The sequence below is a fragment of the Camponotus vicinus genome, unplaced genomic scaffold, assembly GCF_025532165.1.
Source record: "Camponotus vicinus isolate PSW18456_S1 unplaced genomic scaffold, iyCamVici1.0 SCAF_2, whole genome shotgun sequence".
In the NCBI taxonomy this organism is placed as follows: domain Eukaryota; kingdom Metazoa; phylum Arthropoda; class Insecta; order Hymenoptera; family Formicidae; genus Camponotus; species Camponotus vicinus.
Genome location: NW_028141956.1, coordinates 441,826 through 456,461, shown reverse-complemented (window position 1 = coordinate 456,461; position 14,636 = coordinate 441,826). Strand labels below are relative to the sequence as shown.

Below are 14,636 nucleotides of genomic sequence, written 5' to 3'. Positions count from 1 at the left end.
ATAGACGAGTCGCTAAATCACAAGTCGGAGAACAGACTGACCAATCGAGATAAAAGAGGCAAAGATTTTGATTGGTCAATCGAAAAGCATTCCACTGGACAAGTAGGTTTCATGCAAACCGACCATTAGCCTTCCGTATCCATGCTACGAGAGATCCACCGTATTTGTACTGTATACCTTGTGCACGGTCGTAGTCGTCGAGTAGCCAAATGTTCGCGACGAACGAGTTTACGGTAACGTTTCGCGGTAATTAACGGGAAGGAGAGAAGGTTAACGCAACTTGGCGACACGTTATCGACTCGGAGAGAGAAAGAGAGAGAGAAGGAGAGACAAGATTCCTCGTCCGCATCTGCACAAGAGATCCCACAAATGGTGCGACTGCCATGTAACGTCAGGTTGTTGAGATCTTGCGAGGGGAGGATCTTCTAGGAGGGGAAGAGAGCGCCTTTCACGAGGCGGTTTCGCGCTGCTCAGAGCAGCCAGAACTCGCCGGACCCAGAATGGCGGAAAACCAGGCAAACTCGTCGGGACAAGTCGGCCAAGGTAATCGCGCGTTGCTGTTAACTCTGGCCACGCGACGTCGGCCTAACCACCATGGAAAACCTAACCTAACCATGGTGGCATCGTCCCGCGTTGACACGAGGAACATAGTCTCCACGATCTCGTAGTCCCCTCCGGCTGCTAACTAATCCAATTGCGTTGCAGGTTCTGGCAGATCTTTCAACTTTCCACGAATGGATTTTCGAACGAACAATGATGTCCAGAACGAGATGTCGGGTAGGTGCGAAGGTGAAGTGAGATCTATTAAAATAACAGTGATGTTTGAGATGTTAAAATAACAATAACGATGAGCGAGATTACTTCCGAGTTCGATAATCCATCCTTTCTGTTACAGAGAGGCGAAGACAGCTGAAACTTAGTTTTCAAACACAGGGCAATAATTTGTCGTTTGCCAATTCCACAAATTCCTCATTGTCGAATTCAACGGGAGCCACAGCACAATGTCCACCAATGTGAGGTTTTAGCGAGCGAGATAGTTTTATAAATATTTATCTTACCGTTTCTGTGTAATAAGATTACTCTATGCTTTTCCATTCGCGACAAATAGATCCTCTCGCCCAAGTCTGCCTTTATCTCTACCTAAGCTGCCAGCTCGACCTCGCAATATAATACAGCAGCAAGAGTTTCTTCCTGATAAGGCAAGGTATAGAATTAATAAAAAAAATAAACAAAATATACATCTTTTGAGGTAAGTTACAATAAAGTTTATTGTAGAGACAAACTGCGAATGTGCCAGTCTATGCAAAGTACCGGTAAATTGCAATTATCTTCAGACATGGTTTATGATTTTACAAGCGAAGATCTTCAGGATCTTGGAGAAATAGGACGAGGGGGATTTGGAACTGTAAATAAGATGATTCATAGGATAAGCAATACTGTTATGGCTGTGAAGGTAAATTGACGATACAATTTTTATTCTGCCGATATCGTACACTGAAATTCTTAAAAGTAACAAATTATATCTCAGAGAATTCGTTCTACCGTGGATGAAAGAGAACAAAAGCAATTATTAATGGACTTGGAAGTTGTGATGAAGTCAAATGAGTGTCCGTGTATCGTGCAATTTTATGGAGCTTTATTTAAAGAGGTATATAATTCGGTGACATCACTCGTGAAAATGACAAAAACAATTGCATTATCTTATCTTATCATTCTACACACAGGGAGATTGTTGGATTTGCATGGAACTTATGGATACGTCGTTAGATAAGTTTTACAAGTTCATCTATGAGAGATTAAATGAGAGGATACCAGAATGTATTCTAGGCAAAATTACAGTGGCTACTGTAAAAGCATTAAATTACCTCAAGGAGAAACTAAGAATAATTCACAGAGATGTGAAACCTAGTAATATTTTGTTGGATCGACGAGGTAATATAAAATTGTGTGACTTTGGTATATCTGGTCAGCTCGTGGATTCGATCGCGAGGACCCGGGACGCTGGTTGTAGACCGTATATGGCTGTAAGTTTATTACAGTTATTGAAATTGATAATGCTGAGATATAAGTAGCGATCATTGAATTATTGATACCTCATAATATCGTGACAATTATTATTTAGCCGGAGAGGATAGATCCGCAACGTGCGCGTGGTTACGATGTGAGAAGCGACGTATGGTCGTTGGGTATCACGATGATGGAAGTTGCCACAGGGTACTTTCCATATCCGAAATGGAACTCTGTCTTTGAACAGCTCTATCAAGTGGTACAAGGTGATCCACCACGACTTTCTCCTAATGAGAACGGAAATCACTTCACTATGGACTTTGTGAATTTTGTGAATACGTGGTAGGATCATTACTCGTTTAATCATTAAAAATATTTCGAATTTGATTGGAATTAAAATTATTCATATCTTTTTTTTCTTTTGTTAAAGCTTAATTAAGGAAGAGACGCAGCGACCCAAGTACAATAAATTGCTGGAACATCCGTTCATCAGACGAGCGGAGGAAGCAATGATCGACGTTGCGGCTTATATCAGCGGAGTTTTGGACAATATGGCTAATAACGGAGTGACGCCATTCACTACGAATCAACCTTAAGAATTGGCAAGAGCGACGATAACGAGAGTGCGTCATCGCATCATAGTACCGCGGTTTTTCTCCTCAGACTCTCACTCTTTGAATATGAACGGTATTACCGCGCATTCCAACGATTTAACGTAGATAGCGAAATCGACGACCGTTCTCGCCATCGTATATCGTCGTCTCGCTCTTAAAATTGTATTCTTGTGAACTCGAAACGGTCATGCGATAGAGAACGCGTAGAGATGTGTATTGAAACAAGCTGGCGAGTTTCGTTAAATATTGAATGATGGCGCATACATTGTCTTTTTCTCCTGTTGCGTCATCTTTATTTCATTATCTTTTTCTCTCTCTCTTTCTCGCATTTAATATAACTTTAAATATCGCGTCCCGAAAAGATTCTCCTCGAGTTTTATAATTCTCGATAACGGCGCGACTCTAAATGATAAATTTTCAGCAAATCGTATGTATGCGTAAGGTATGTGTATATATACACATGTATATGCATATATATATATATATATATATATATATATATATATATATATATATATATATGCATAATTATATCTTGCCTTGTATAATAAATCTTGATTTCCACGATTTTTTTAAGCAGCGTTACAGGAGCGAAAGATACTCTAGGCGAATTATTCTAGCCAAATTGATATCGATGATCATCCGGGTATTGACCGTTTTTTGATGATTTTCTTAGGACAGGTTTAAATACGAGTATCTCAAATGTTAGGAGTGCTGTAATGTAATGGAAATAAATCATTGACACTCACAGAGCGAAAAACATTTTGACGTTTTTTTTCTTCCCGCTTGTATACATATTGACATTGAACTTTGCGGTTCGCGTACATCGGGTTCACGCTTTGGTGATTCTTCTTACGACTAACCGACGGTTCCCTTATCTCTCGCGGCAATTCATATATCGACGAGTTTTAAAAGCTGCGGGTCCAGGTGCACTTCGCTCGATTGCGAATGTTGGAACATTTTTTTGTTCAAACCAACAATTATCAAATTTCCATCTTGTGTATTCCTATAATAAAAACATTTTCATTATAATCTCTAAAACAATTTAGGGAGAAAAAGAGTCGCATTCGAGATGTCAACTTGCAAACTTTTTTCTCGCGAAATTTTTGCATAGAATAATAAAAATCCGATACTTTTATATTTCTCACGACGTTTATATATGTATATTATAATATTTGCAAAGTGTTGTAATATTTATGTTAGTCGATTAAACTATCTCGTCGCATTTTTTACACAAGAGTAAACTTGGCAAGAACAAATTATAGCTATAATCGATAATCCTGGGGGCGGTCGCGCACCTGTCGTAGTGGTACCGTTTGAACAGGTAAGAAGATGGCGGTACAATGGTGGTTGCCGGTACTGATGGTGCTTTGCAGCGATAGTCGTTAGTTCTAGCAGAACCATCGACGCGATTAATGATTAATTTTGCGGTGTAAAACGTTCTCGAGTTTCGCAAGCTATAATGATTAAAATCGCTTATAAAATTCAAATTAATTGAAGAAAAGTGTTTTACAATTAATTTTTGATCATCCATCGCTTGTGCTAATGACAAACATTTCTAATTTGAAAAGTACATGGAATACTCGCAAGAATTGATTTTATGAACAAAAAATAGATTAGCAGTACATGAGTAATATCATCAAAATGATGCAAAGATCATCTACTGCTTATCAATTATTTTTTATCTTCATTAAACATAATTAACGATTATATACAAGTGTATGTTAAATACGAATTTGGGTGATTTCGGTGAGTACCGATAATTTATGTTTCTTTGAATTATTTTTAAGCGCATGTATTGTCGCAAAATGCATCTAGCACGATAAATTATATCGTAATCTTTCAACAAATTATTTTAACATAAAATTAAAATACAAGTGAAAAATTTGAAAACACCAACATTTAAAAATCGAGGAGAGAAAGAGAGAGAATTTTGATGAAAAGAATTTAAGATAATACTGAAAATATATTTTGCAATAATTTTGATATAATAATTATTTTTTTTATAACGGCAATTGATTATTCTTTTACTTTCTTTGCCTATATCTGCATCTTTGATGCCAAAAGAAATGCTCGATCATAAAGGTTCCACATGAACGTCATTATCATCGTCAATCGCGACGATGTAGATTATGTCTGATGCTACTGTGCTGCTGCTGCACTCGTTGAAATCAATTCTCTTGAATATTTGATGCACCTCCGAGCGCCTCCGCCCTCCCGGAACTCTGACTCCGCGTCGGAGAGTCTATATCCGTAACTGCTGCGTATATATTATCCGTTCTTTTAAATTGTCCATTGAAATACGTCCACATCATTGCTACCGCGATGACCTGTTACTATTTCCCAAGAGAACACGCTACCAGACTCAACCAACTTTTGTATTTCTCAAGGAGACATCCCCCGTCTGTACTCGTGACTATTATATCGCGCACCGTGATATTATCTTCTATTTTAATATTATGAGATACCATAATCGTACAAAGTAAAAGAATCATCAGACGATTGCATTAAACGTGGATTCAAGCAAATAAAAATTCTCACCTTACGAGAAAATCTTCAAATGCAAATACCAATAGAATATAATAGAATATTAGAGCGACTATATAGATGTACTCTATTTTACTCCTTGCTCTATGTATATGGACTGTCTATTTTTTAAAAATTCATTGCTTTATGCGTCACATCCATTTATATAATTGTAGGCATAATCGAACGCAAAGCGCGCGATGATGAAAGTACATCGTCTTATAATAATGTGGAAATCGATTCTCAAATACAGACAGTCCAGTAGTATACTACTGGTCCCATTACGTCCTTTTATATGGCGCATAATGTCACGTTGTTGCACGTGATACGTCGCTTTAGCGAGCGAACAGGCAAGGTAAACGTGCAACGAAAACGTGATAGTGACTCACAACCTGACGCGCGGGGAAAGAAGGCGGCAGGTGCTGCTGGATATTGCTGATACTGGCTGCTGCTGTTTCTGCTGCTGCTGCTGCTACCACCGTCGTCGGGGTAGCCAGCCAGCTGGATAACCCGGCAGGGCCGACAGGGGAACGGATGTTCCCAGGAGATTATTGATCGTCCACCACGCAGATACTTTCACTGACGACGATGTAGGAGATCCTTGGCGATGGCGTCCGTTCAAATTCTTTTCCCAATGTTGTCTTTTAAATCACACCAGTTCCTGTGTGTGAAAATTCTTTTAAAAATTTAAGACAAAATGTCTCCGAGTCGCGCTAATATATGTTTATAAAATAAATTTAATTAATTAAATAATACGGAGAGAGAAATATGTGCACGTGTTACGTCAGATAAAGTATTATGATAAAATTAATTATATTGTATAATTCCACAAGTAGAAAAGAAAAATCGTATATATATTATTATAAGAATAAATTTGGTGTAACGTAATATTTTCATGCCTGCACTAATAATAAAACTGAGCTATTTTGATATTTATGTGTTTGAAACTATATCAATTGAAAACGATTAAACGATTCATTTAAAGTTTCAACAAAAGTTGCAGGTATATCATTTCATAGCTATATCGCTAATAATGTTTCCAAACAATAATTATTACTTTTTCTTGTTTTGTTTAAAACAACATCAATTGGACATCAATTTATATATATAAAATAGTAATATATAAATGATATGCATTATAATGCAATACACATATATGTATATCGGACGCTTAAATAATTTCTTTTAAAAATATATTATTATATGAAAAAGTATTATAGTAAAATCAATATTTATATTTTGCATCACAATATATCGCTAGAATTGCAGTTTTTCCGACAAGACACTCTTTCCATACGATACTTTCGCGCTCCCGAGTATCTTGCCTAAAACGAATTTTACGACATCAATCTTATGTAATCGATTCGCTAAAAAATAATTCAGGAATGTAATAATCATTTCGAGGTATCTTGAGACATGTTCAATAGCAAACTCGCGAGGCACGACATAGTTATTATGTAGCTTAGTGAAAAATTCATCGCATCTTAATCGAACGCTCCAATTCCCTTGAAATTCCTGCTTTTATCACAGACAATTTCTCTCATACAAGATAATTTTTTCCACATCAAAAAGACATTCATCCCTTCTTTGTCGGAGGAGGGTCAATTTTTCGTAGAACGCCCAAAAGTGTCTCCATATCGCATGCGACATTAGCCTTCGTCTGTGTTAATTCATAGCGGACGAATCTCGTGCTCTAACGATCCCATACGAGCGTCGACCAATGATCATGGAGATCCGGGGGTGAATCTCGCACGCCATGCTCTCGTCCCGGTCGAATGGCCGTGGCTCTTACCCCTCTCTCTCGCACGCCAGTTTATCGTAACTGGCGGTCGCTGCCTCCCCCCGATTCGATCAATGGAGGCACCTGTACCGAGACGACTATGTCTGTCCACCCCCGCCTATGACGCAGCCTGGACGAAACGCTCGTATCATCACACCGCCTTCTTCAGATTATCCTCAGTAAAACGAAATTTTCTCATAGAATAATTCACATTTGGGTTTCGGAAATTCTGAAATCAATTATATCTTCGTCAGAAAAAAAATGAATTATGTAACTTTATTTTTATCTGATATTCAAACATTTTTTAAATGCTTACCTATCAGTATATGAATAAATAGAAAACTGTTGCAAATTTTCCATTAAAATAAATATGTATCTGTCTCTCTCTCTAGTTAAGGAAATTATTTAACATATTCGAGTTAAAATATAATTAGCTCGTATAGTTAATTCAAGGTCAAACGATAAATAGATATATATAAATGTGATTACGTATTCGTTTAGTTTCGTTTAAAAATAAAAATATTTTCTATTGAAGAAAATCAACTTTCTGGAGAGAGGCTTTTTAAAGAGAATATTACGTAATCAACGTATTATATAATTCAATTAATACGTCATCTCTTATCGTCACACATTGTCCGCGGTATGAAATATTTCAACGTCGACTTTACTTGTACTCGCCATGGTCAGAATTACAAGGGTGAACTCCCCTGTTAGTTTCAGTTAGGAGAGGGTCGACGAAAAGGAAAGAGGGTCGTCCGACCGGCGCGTGTGCATGGTCCACCTGTGCAAAAGGGAACCCAGCACCTGTCACCGCACACGCGTACCTCCGTCAGGTCGCTAGAATAAGCAGGTAGACACAGGCGCGTTCCACCCCTTGCTACCACCAGTCTAACTCGTCCGACCGTACCGTGTGCACGCACGCGTCTCAATCGCTTATTTTAGTACATATTTATATACGTATGTATCTTACCTATTCAGGAGCATTGTGAAATAATTTTTCATTCCATTCAATATTTTTTGATGCAAATTTTATAAATTTTTATCGAAACTCTTCTCTCTTTCCTCCCGTGTACCGGAGAATTGTAATCGATGTTCCGCCTCTCTTTCCACGTACAAATGTCGACGGATGACGCATCATTGAAAAGTGCAGTCTTTGTAAAAAAATGACGTGTTTTTGTTGAAAATTTATGTAAATCGTTAAACGTATATCATGTTGATAACATAATATTAACGCGTGAGGTCAAAGAAAGAAAAAAAACTTTTTTCGCGCCAAGTGATATGCCATCTTTATCGTGACGTCAGGAGACATTTCAGTGAATCACACGAGTTCAAAGTATTGCGTGGACGATTCCGAGAACTGCACAATCAGAATTCAACATCAATTGGAGTTATATATAGCAAATCCTTTTGCGAGAGAAAAGTATTGAATGTGTAGAAAAGTGCGTTCTAACAGAGCATCATTGCTGTCTCTCGAAAAACATCTCTCATTTGCGCACATTCATCATTCATCTACTCACACATATCTAATTAAATAATTCAATCGAATGAAAACTTGTTAATTTTATAAATGTGGACAATTGTGCGCGTTCTGAAAGAAATTCATACTAAACGAAAGTGACAACTGGCTTGCGTAGGTGCTACATTGCGCTGGCATACTCAGGTGATGAGAGACGGATCTAAAAATGAGGATAGAATTGGCGGAAGTTGAAATATCGACGGAGGAGGAGTACTTGCCCACTGCCGCCGCCGCCGCAGTGGACAACAGCAGTATGGACAGTAGCACGGACGATTACGACGGAGTCGAGGCCGAATTGACGAGCCTCTCCTGGCTGCAATCGTTGGACATCACCAGCGCATCCGGCTTGCCGACGCCACCTTGTTCGCCATCGCCCCCGCCGGTCGTCCGTCAACCCCCGAAGAAACTGTCGCCTTTGGTCAAGGCCGAATTGGGTAATTATTAGAATAATCTAGAAAAGTGCAAGAATTAATCGAAAGCGAGAAAGAATGGACTATTATTATATATAATTAGAATCAGTTATGTACAATTGAAATGAATATAAAGATTATATTAGACCTTGCAGAGAGTATATAAGACCGTGTATGGTATATAAATTTTCTTCAATTTCATTAGATCTCGCGGAAAATGCCGTCAAGTATCGAACGGATCCCGATGCGAAGCCGCCGTTCTCTTACGCCACCATCATTTGTCTCGCGATGCGCGCTAACAATAATAAGGTCTCCCTTTCCAACATTTACGCATGGATTCGAGAGAATTTCCTGTTTTACAAATACGCCGATCCAGCCTGGCAGGTAAAGGGAATTCCATCTTTCTTTCGGATTCATCCCTAAAACGATTAATGATATTATTTGAATATTACTATGTATTTGAATGCATATTATTTTTCTTTAAATATTCAGCAAAGAATGAGATTAATCTCTATCATTTTTATCGTAATAGAATTCGATTCGGCACAATCTGTCGCTGAACAAATGCTTTGTCAAACTGCCGCGTTCTAAGGACGAGCCAGGCAAGGGCGGTTTCTGGAAGCTGGATCTCGAAAGAATGGAGGAAAGCAAACGGTCCAGACGTCGCTCCGCGATCTCGCAGCGAATTCGCAACTCCAAGAAGCAATCCTCATCCACGGCAAACACGACGACGACGACAGCGGCAACGGCAACGGCGACGACGACAACGACGACGGCAACGACGACGCTCAATGCTCTTCAGAACAGCTGCTCGCCACCCACCAGCTGTTTATCCAGCACTCTATACGAGACCCCGCCTAGTAGCGTGTCACCCCCGATTCCGGACAGCCTGTCGGAAGTACCGGAATCGACGCAGGTGAGCCTGAGCGAGGACGATTTCACGAGCTTGCTGATCGCCGGCTGGGACGAAAATAATCAATTGGAGCTCCTCGATCTCTTGGACACCCTCTAAACCAAGCCAAGGTGACTCTCTCGCAAACGCCTCTCAGGAATCATTGGCGAAACAAATGTTCTCGTCCCTCCATACGTCTCTCCCTCCGACTTCCCGTTCCATTCGATCGACGCAAATAACAACGTTCTCGGATCGATCTGAAACGATATCAATTTTTAATTCTGTCGGATTTCGCAATAACTTTTTTTATTTTACAAACTACGATTGCGCGAAAAAACGATAAATTATTATTGTTAAACAATCACAACAAGACTATACAAAAGCAACGATTTCATTTATCGTATGCGTTAAAATCAGTTAAAATCAGACATTAATCTCGTAATTAAAACGCGATTAATTTACGATGAAGCGTTGAGAAAAACAAGCACCGTTGAGGAAGAAATAGCAGAGAAAATGAAAGCAAACACATCTTATCTCTTCTTCCTTAACAGTGAGTTAATATACGTAAAAATGAAACGTTGCGCGATTTTAGAGTGCCTAACGAGATTGTCTTAACACGCTGTCCGACCATATTAAACGTGTTATAATATAACGTGTGTAAGAACTCTGTTGTTGCCGAAGGTATGGCCGATCATATGGCAAAACATATTATAATCGATTCAAGTATTATTAGATTACGCCGTGAAATATTTGTTGTGATCGGCGACATGATGAGGAATATCAGTGCCTATTCGATAAATACATTTCATGAATTTTTATACATATAAAGCGGGAAATGAAAAAATTCGTCGTTTCTAACAGTTTCACAATACACTAATACAATCATTCTTTCATGGAGAAAATATTGTAGTAAAAATTACAATATAATTTTTGTGATCGTAATGCATATATATACATAACATATTAACATAAACTGCTTATGGGGCAGTGAAGCCCAAAGTTGGAGTGTCTTCCTGAGAGAAAAGGGTAGCGTAAACTTATTTATGTATCTGTCTTTTTCTAATGAATGTACCAGTATGCGTGACTTTAATAATCTGAAATTGCATCATGCGTGTGTCAGAAAAAGACAGACAACCCAAGTAAATTCATGCTATCCTTTTCTCTCTTGAAGGACACCCTCCCCCACTACCTTATAAGCAGTCTAGCTTAATATTATATGTCTATGTATATATATTTTACAGAAAAGTATTGTAAAATTATTCAAATATTTTGATGCACAAACAAATGCGTACTAATAATAGAACAAATGCATAATTTATAATTTTCATAGTAATAAATTCGTCATATTCCAACTTTTTACAATAAAAGAGAACATATGTTTCATATAATTTGTATTGTGAAATTTTCTCCGTGTACAGCATTTATTTTGACATTCATTTTTTCCATTCGAGCCATGTCTCCTCTATGGCTCGATCTTTTCCATTCTCTTAATTACATCGTTTTTCTTTATATCTCGGTAATATTTCTCCACTGATGTTTCTCCTCGTCTTGAGAATAATTGTTAAACTTCTCGCGGCGAAACGATTCACGCATCGTGCCTTTGAATAATTAGCGAATGTCCTTTATTAATTCGTATAAGCAGCGCGTCAATTTACATATGTACATACACGTATACATACATACATATATGTATGTACGTATGTGTATGTATGTATGTATATATGTGTGCCAGATCGATCGATTAGCGCGCGATGCATACGATATTTTCTATCGCCGCGTTCAAATGACATTTACAATCGCAGTTTCTGCTCCCGCGATCTATATTTTTACCGCGTAATAAAAAAAAAGATGTGTGTATATATGTATAACGCGCGGAAGAGATAAAGATCGTAATCTCGATTGCGAATCGACGAATCTTGCGATGTACATACATACGGTGGGCGGAACATACATACTACACCGCGGCTTCTATTTTATTATCCCCCCTCCCTATGTCGCGTATGTCTCTCTCTCGACGATTTTAGAAATTATTATTAATCATTATTAGTATATATATATATATATAATAATATCGTGATTATACGGCGATATTACGGTGTTATTTCGTTGTATGGAACCGTAGTAGACGAAGCGTAGAGATATGCGTTTATATTCTCCTACACTTGTATGTGCGGAGTGTCCCGAGAAATATTCCTCCATGTTTGACCATGAATATTCAAAGTCCAAGGAAAAGTTTCGGCACGTATAAGATTCCATTTTAAAATATTCTGTAAACATGATAATCGTTAAAAAGCTGCTATTTACTGTAGGAACTCGAGGAGAACACAAAAGTCAAAGCAATGTCATGTGTTTTTTGTGGAAACGTAAGCGTCGACAAAATAAATTGTCGAAGTGAATTAGCGATTCATCGTCAATATAAAAACGATCGAATTTCGAGAGTACGTGTCGCATACGTGTCGCCAATAAAGAAATTGAAAAGTGGAAGAGAAAGAAAGGAATAATTAAAAAAATAAATAAATAAATTTCTCCGCGATACTCCGCGCACACGCGTCTCTCACGTTTTATTATCACGCGTACTATTACACGATAATATTAGAGTACAACTGTGTCGGGAGTGTGATATAATACTAACCGTAATAGTGTCGAATCGGTGTGTCAATTTCTAATTCACGCCTCTTGAGAGTCCGTCCGAGCTTATCCGTCCGGAATAAAGTTGAGATGCGTTGATAGAAAACATGGAGTACGAGTCGCGCCAAGATCGAAATTTGAAAAAATCGATCGCGATTCATTGCGAGTAGAGTGGACATGTGCCTTGAAGTAAGACTAAAATATTAATTGTTTTCTTTCTCTTCTATATACCTTCTATCTTCATTTATCCACGATATATAAGGGCTCAGTGCAACGTGTGGTTGTCTCCATAATTTGTATCTATATAATTTAATATGTAACTCTATGAGAGATATGATAAATAAATATTGAGAAATCTCATCTCAATCGCGAACACGATCTCATTTTCCTCTCTTACCATTTTGTGTTTCAAACTGAAAAAAACGCAATTGTAAAACCTCCGTGATGTTGATTTTTAAATCATTTTTTTTTTCTAGTGAATCGTTTATCAGGGAGTGGCCTGGTTTACACCGACCGTTTGATATGCGTATCAAATGTTATGTTTGTACTAAATGTATGGTGTAAACAATGCCGTTTGAATTGGTACGATACGCATCGAGAAGACGTATCGTATCAAAATAATACGCGTATCAAGCATATGTGTGGCGCTATAAACACTTGTGCATTAAAGAACGAAGGATTAATATAACAAGGATAATATAAAGAAGGATAATATAACACTACTGTGTATCACTTGTCGATTCTTCGTACTTTATTGCATACTTTAGCTGGATTCCTTAAAGCGCGCGCATGTATTTATACATTTGATGTAAACGCAGTCGAATTAAACGTTTGGTGCGCATTACTTTTGATTCGCGTATCAAAAGACGTACGGTGTAAACCAGGCCATTGTCGGATTCATTTGTAATTTTCACCATGTTTATGTACATCATCGACAATCGACCTCCTGATTGGTCAATCGAAAGTTACTCTACAAATGAGTAGATTTTCGAACACACTTAATATCCAATACGCGACTTCTTGTATCTGCTTTCTGCGTCTTCTACAATGAGATTTTAAGGAGACTTAAGGCTGGTTTATAGAGGCCGTAACTGTGAACTTATGCCGGAACCGGTAAAGTTCAATAATGGAATTTCAATGCTTTTGTTCATGCTGAACTCATGAACAAAAGCATTGAAATTCCAATATTGAACTTTACCGGTTCCGGCATAAGTTAACAGTTACGGCCTCTATAAACCAGCCTTTAAGGCGTAAGACTTAAGAAATTGACCAATCAAAGTCAAGTATTAAGAGAATATTCGACTGTGATTCGTCAATTCCTTAAGTCTTACGCCTTAAGTCTCCTTAAAATCTCATTGTAGACGCCGCTTTTGGAATGCAGTAGCGCTGGCAGTAAATTTTGGAACACAGCCATTATATAGAAGTCTGTGTCATATAAGCTTTCTGATTGACTATAGGCCACTTTTAGAAGCACTTTTATCGATAAAAGAGGATTCAGAATATGGACCATAGTCCGATCTTATATTTGAGATCGTCTTAAGTTCGAGCTAGAAATGCTACGCAGCCATTTGATTGGTTGAATGAGGTCTTAAGTCAACCTCGGACCAGACTTAAAGCGTCGTCTACAATGAGATTTTAAGGAGACTTAAGGCGTAAGACTTAAGAAATTGACCAATCACAGTCAAGTATTAAGAGAATACTCGACTGTGATTGGTCAATTTCTTAAATCTTACGCCTTAAGTCTCCTTAAAATCTCATTGGTCCATATTCTGAATCCTCTTTTAACGATAAAAGTGCCTCTAAAAGTGGCTTATAAGCCTTTTGATTGGCTATAAGCCACTTTTAGAAGCACTTTTATCGATAAAAGAGGATTCAGAATATGGACCATTGTAGACGACGCATAAGACAGTCTTAAATATAAGATCGGACTATGAATACCGGCCATAGGGTGCATCCAGAAGCACAACCGCTCACTGAGCGGCTAAGTAGCAATTGAATGTGATTGGTTTCTATCTTTGAATTCACCAATCACATTCGAGTGCTACGTAGCCGCTCAGTGAGCGGTTGTGCTTCTGGATGCACCCAATTGCTACTTAGCCGCTCAGTGAGCGGTTGTGCTTCTGGATGCACCCAATTGGCTGCGTTCAGCAGGAAAAGCTGCTTTGCAACTGTGTAAAATTCGTGAGCCTGATTGGTGTATGCTCTTAATTTTGACTGATTCTAAGAGCATACACCAATCAGATTCACGAATTTTACAACAGTT

The 14,636-nt window shown here is 38.2% G+C and overlaps 2 protein-coding genes across 6 annotated transcripts; both read left to right on the top strand.

The window, feature by feature from the left end:
- The first annotated feature begins 152 nt into the window (after positions 1 to 152).
- LOC145967435 (dual specificity mitogen-activated protein kinase kinase 4) lies at positions 153 to 3,381 on the top strand. Of its 2 annotated transcripts, none has more exons than XM_083092310.1 (9): positions 153 to 543; positions 706 to 777; positions 896 to 1,013; positions 1,109 to 1,204; positions 1,276 to 1,453; positions 1,529 to 1,648; positions 1,725 to 2,024; positions 2,123 to 2,349; positions 2,438 to 3,381. In XM_083092310.1, the coding sequence occupies exons 1-9, from the start codon at positions 501 to 503 to the stop codon at positions 2,601 to 2,603; spliced, it is 1,320 nt and encodes a 439-aa protein (XP_082948436.1). In that variant the 5' UTR covers positions 153 to 500; the 3' UTR covers positions 2,604 to 3,381. The 2 variants fall into 2 exon arrangements, with proteins under 2 accessions (XP_082948436.1, XP_082948435.1); XM_083092309.1 differs by having other exon boundaries at positions 706 to 789.
- Positions 3,382 to 3,866: 485 nt separating this feature from the next.
- LOC145967436 (forkhead box protein J1-A) lies at positions 3,867 to 12,739 on the top strand. 4 transcript variants are annotated; one of them, XM_083092315.1, is made up of 5 exons: positions 3,867 to 4,370; positions 7,642 to 7,777; positions 8,562 to 8,877; positions 9,059 to 9,237; positions 9,386 to 12,739. In XM_083092315.1, exons 3-5 carry the CDS (start codon positions 8,610 to 8,612, stop codon positions 9,863 to 9,865), a joined length of 927 nt encoding a protein of 308 aa, XP_082948441.1. In that variant the 5' UTR covers positions 3,867 to 4,370; positions 7,642 to 7,777; positions 8,562 to 8,609; the 3' UTR covers positions 9,866 to 12,739. The 4 variants fall into 4 exon arrangements, with proteins under 4 accessions (XP_082948441.1, XP_082948437.1, XP_082948440.1 ...); XM_083092311.1 differs by lacking the exon at positions 7,642 to 7,777; XM_083092314.1 differs by lacking the exons at positions 3,867 to 4,370; positions 7,642 to 7,777 and adding an exon at positions 7,816 to 7,884.
- The last annotated feature ends 1,897 nt before the right edge of the window (positions 12,740 to 14,636 follow it).

Bases quoted from the DNA above. Each gene is read 5' to 3' on its own strand.
- LOC145967435 (XM_083092309.1), top strand. From the start codon at position 501: ATGGCGGAAAACCAGGCAAACTCGTCGGGACAAGTCGGCCAAG. The intron at 544-705 runs GTAATCGCGCGT...ATTGCGTTGCAG, and splicing joins GTCGGGACAAGTCGGCCAAG to GTTCTGGCAGATCTTTCAAC. The intron at 1,014-1,108 runs GTGAGGTTTTAG...CGCGACAAATAG, and splicing joins ACAGCACAATGTCCACCAAT to ATCCTCTCGCCCAAGTCTGC.
- LOC145967436 (XM_083092311.1), top strand. From the start codon at position 8,610: ATGAGGATAGAATTGGCGGAAGTTGAAATATCGACGGAGGAGGAGTAC. The intron at 8,878-9,058 runs GTAATTATTAGA...CAATTTCATTAG, and splicing joins TTTGGTCAAGGCCGAATTGG to ATCTCGCGGAAAATGCCGTC. The intron at 9,238-9,385 runs GTAAAGGGAATT...TTATCGTAATAG, and splicing joins ACGCCGATCCAGCCTGGCAG to AATTCGATTCGGCACAATCT.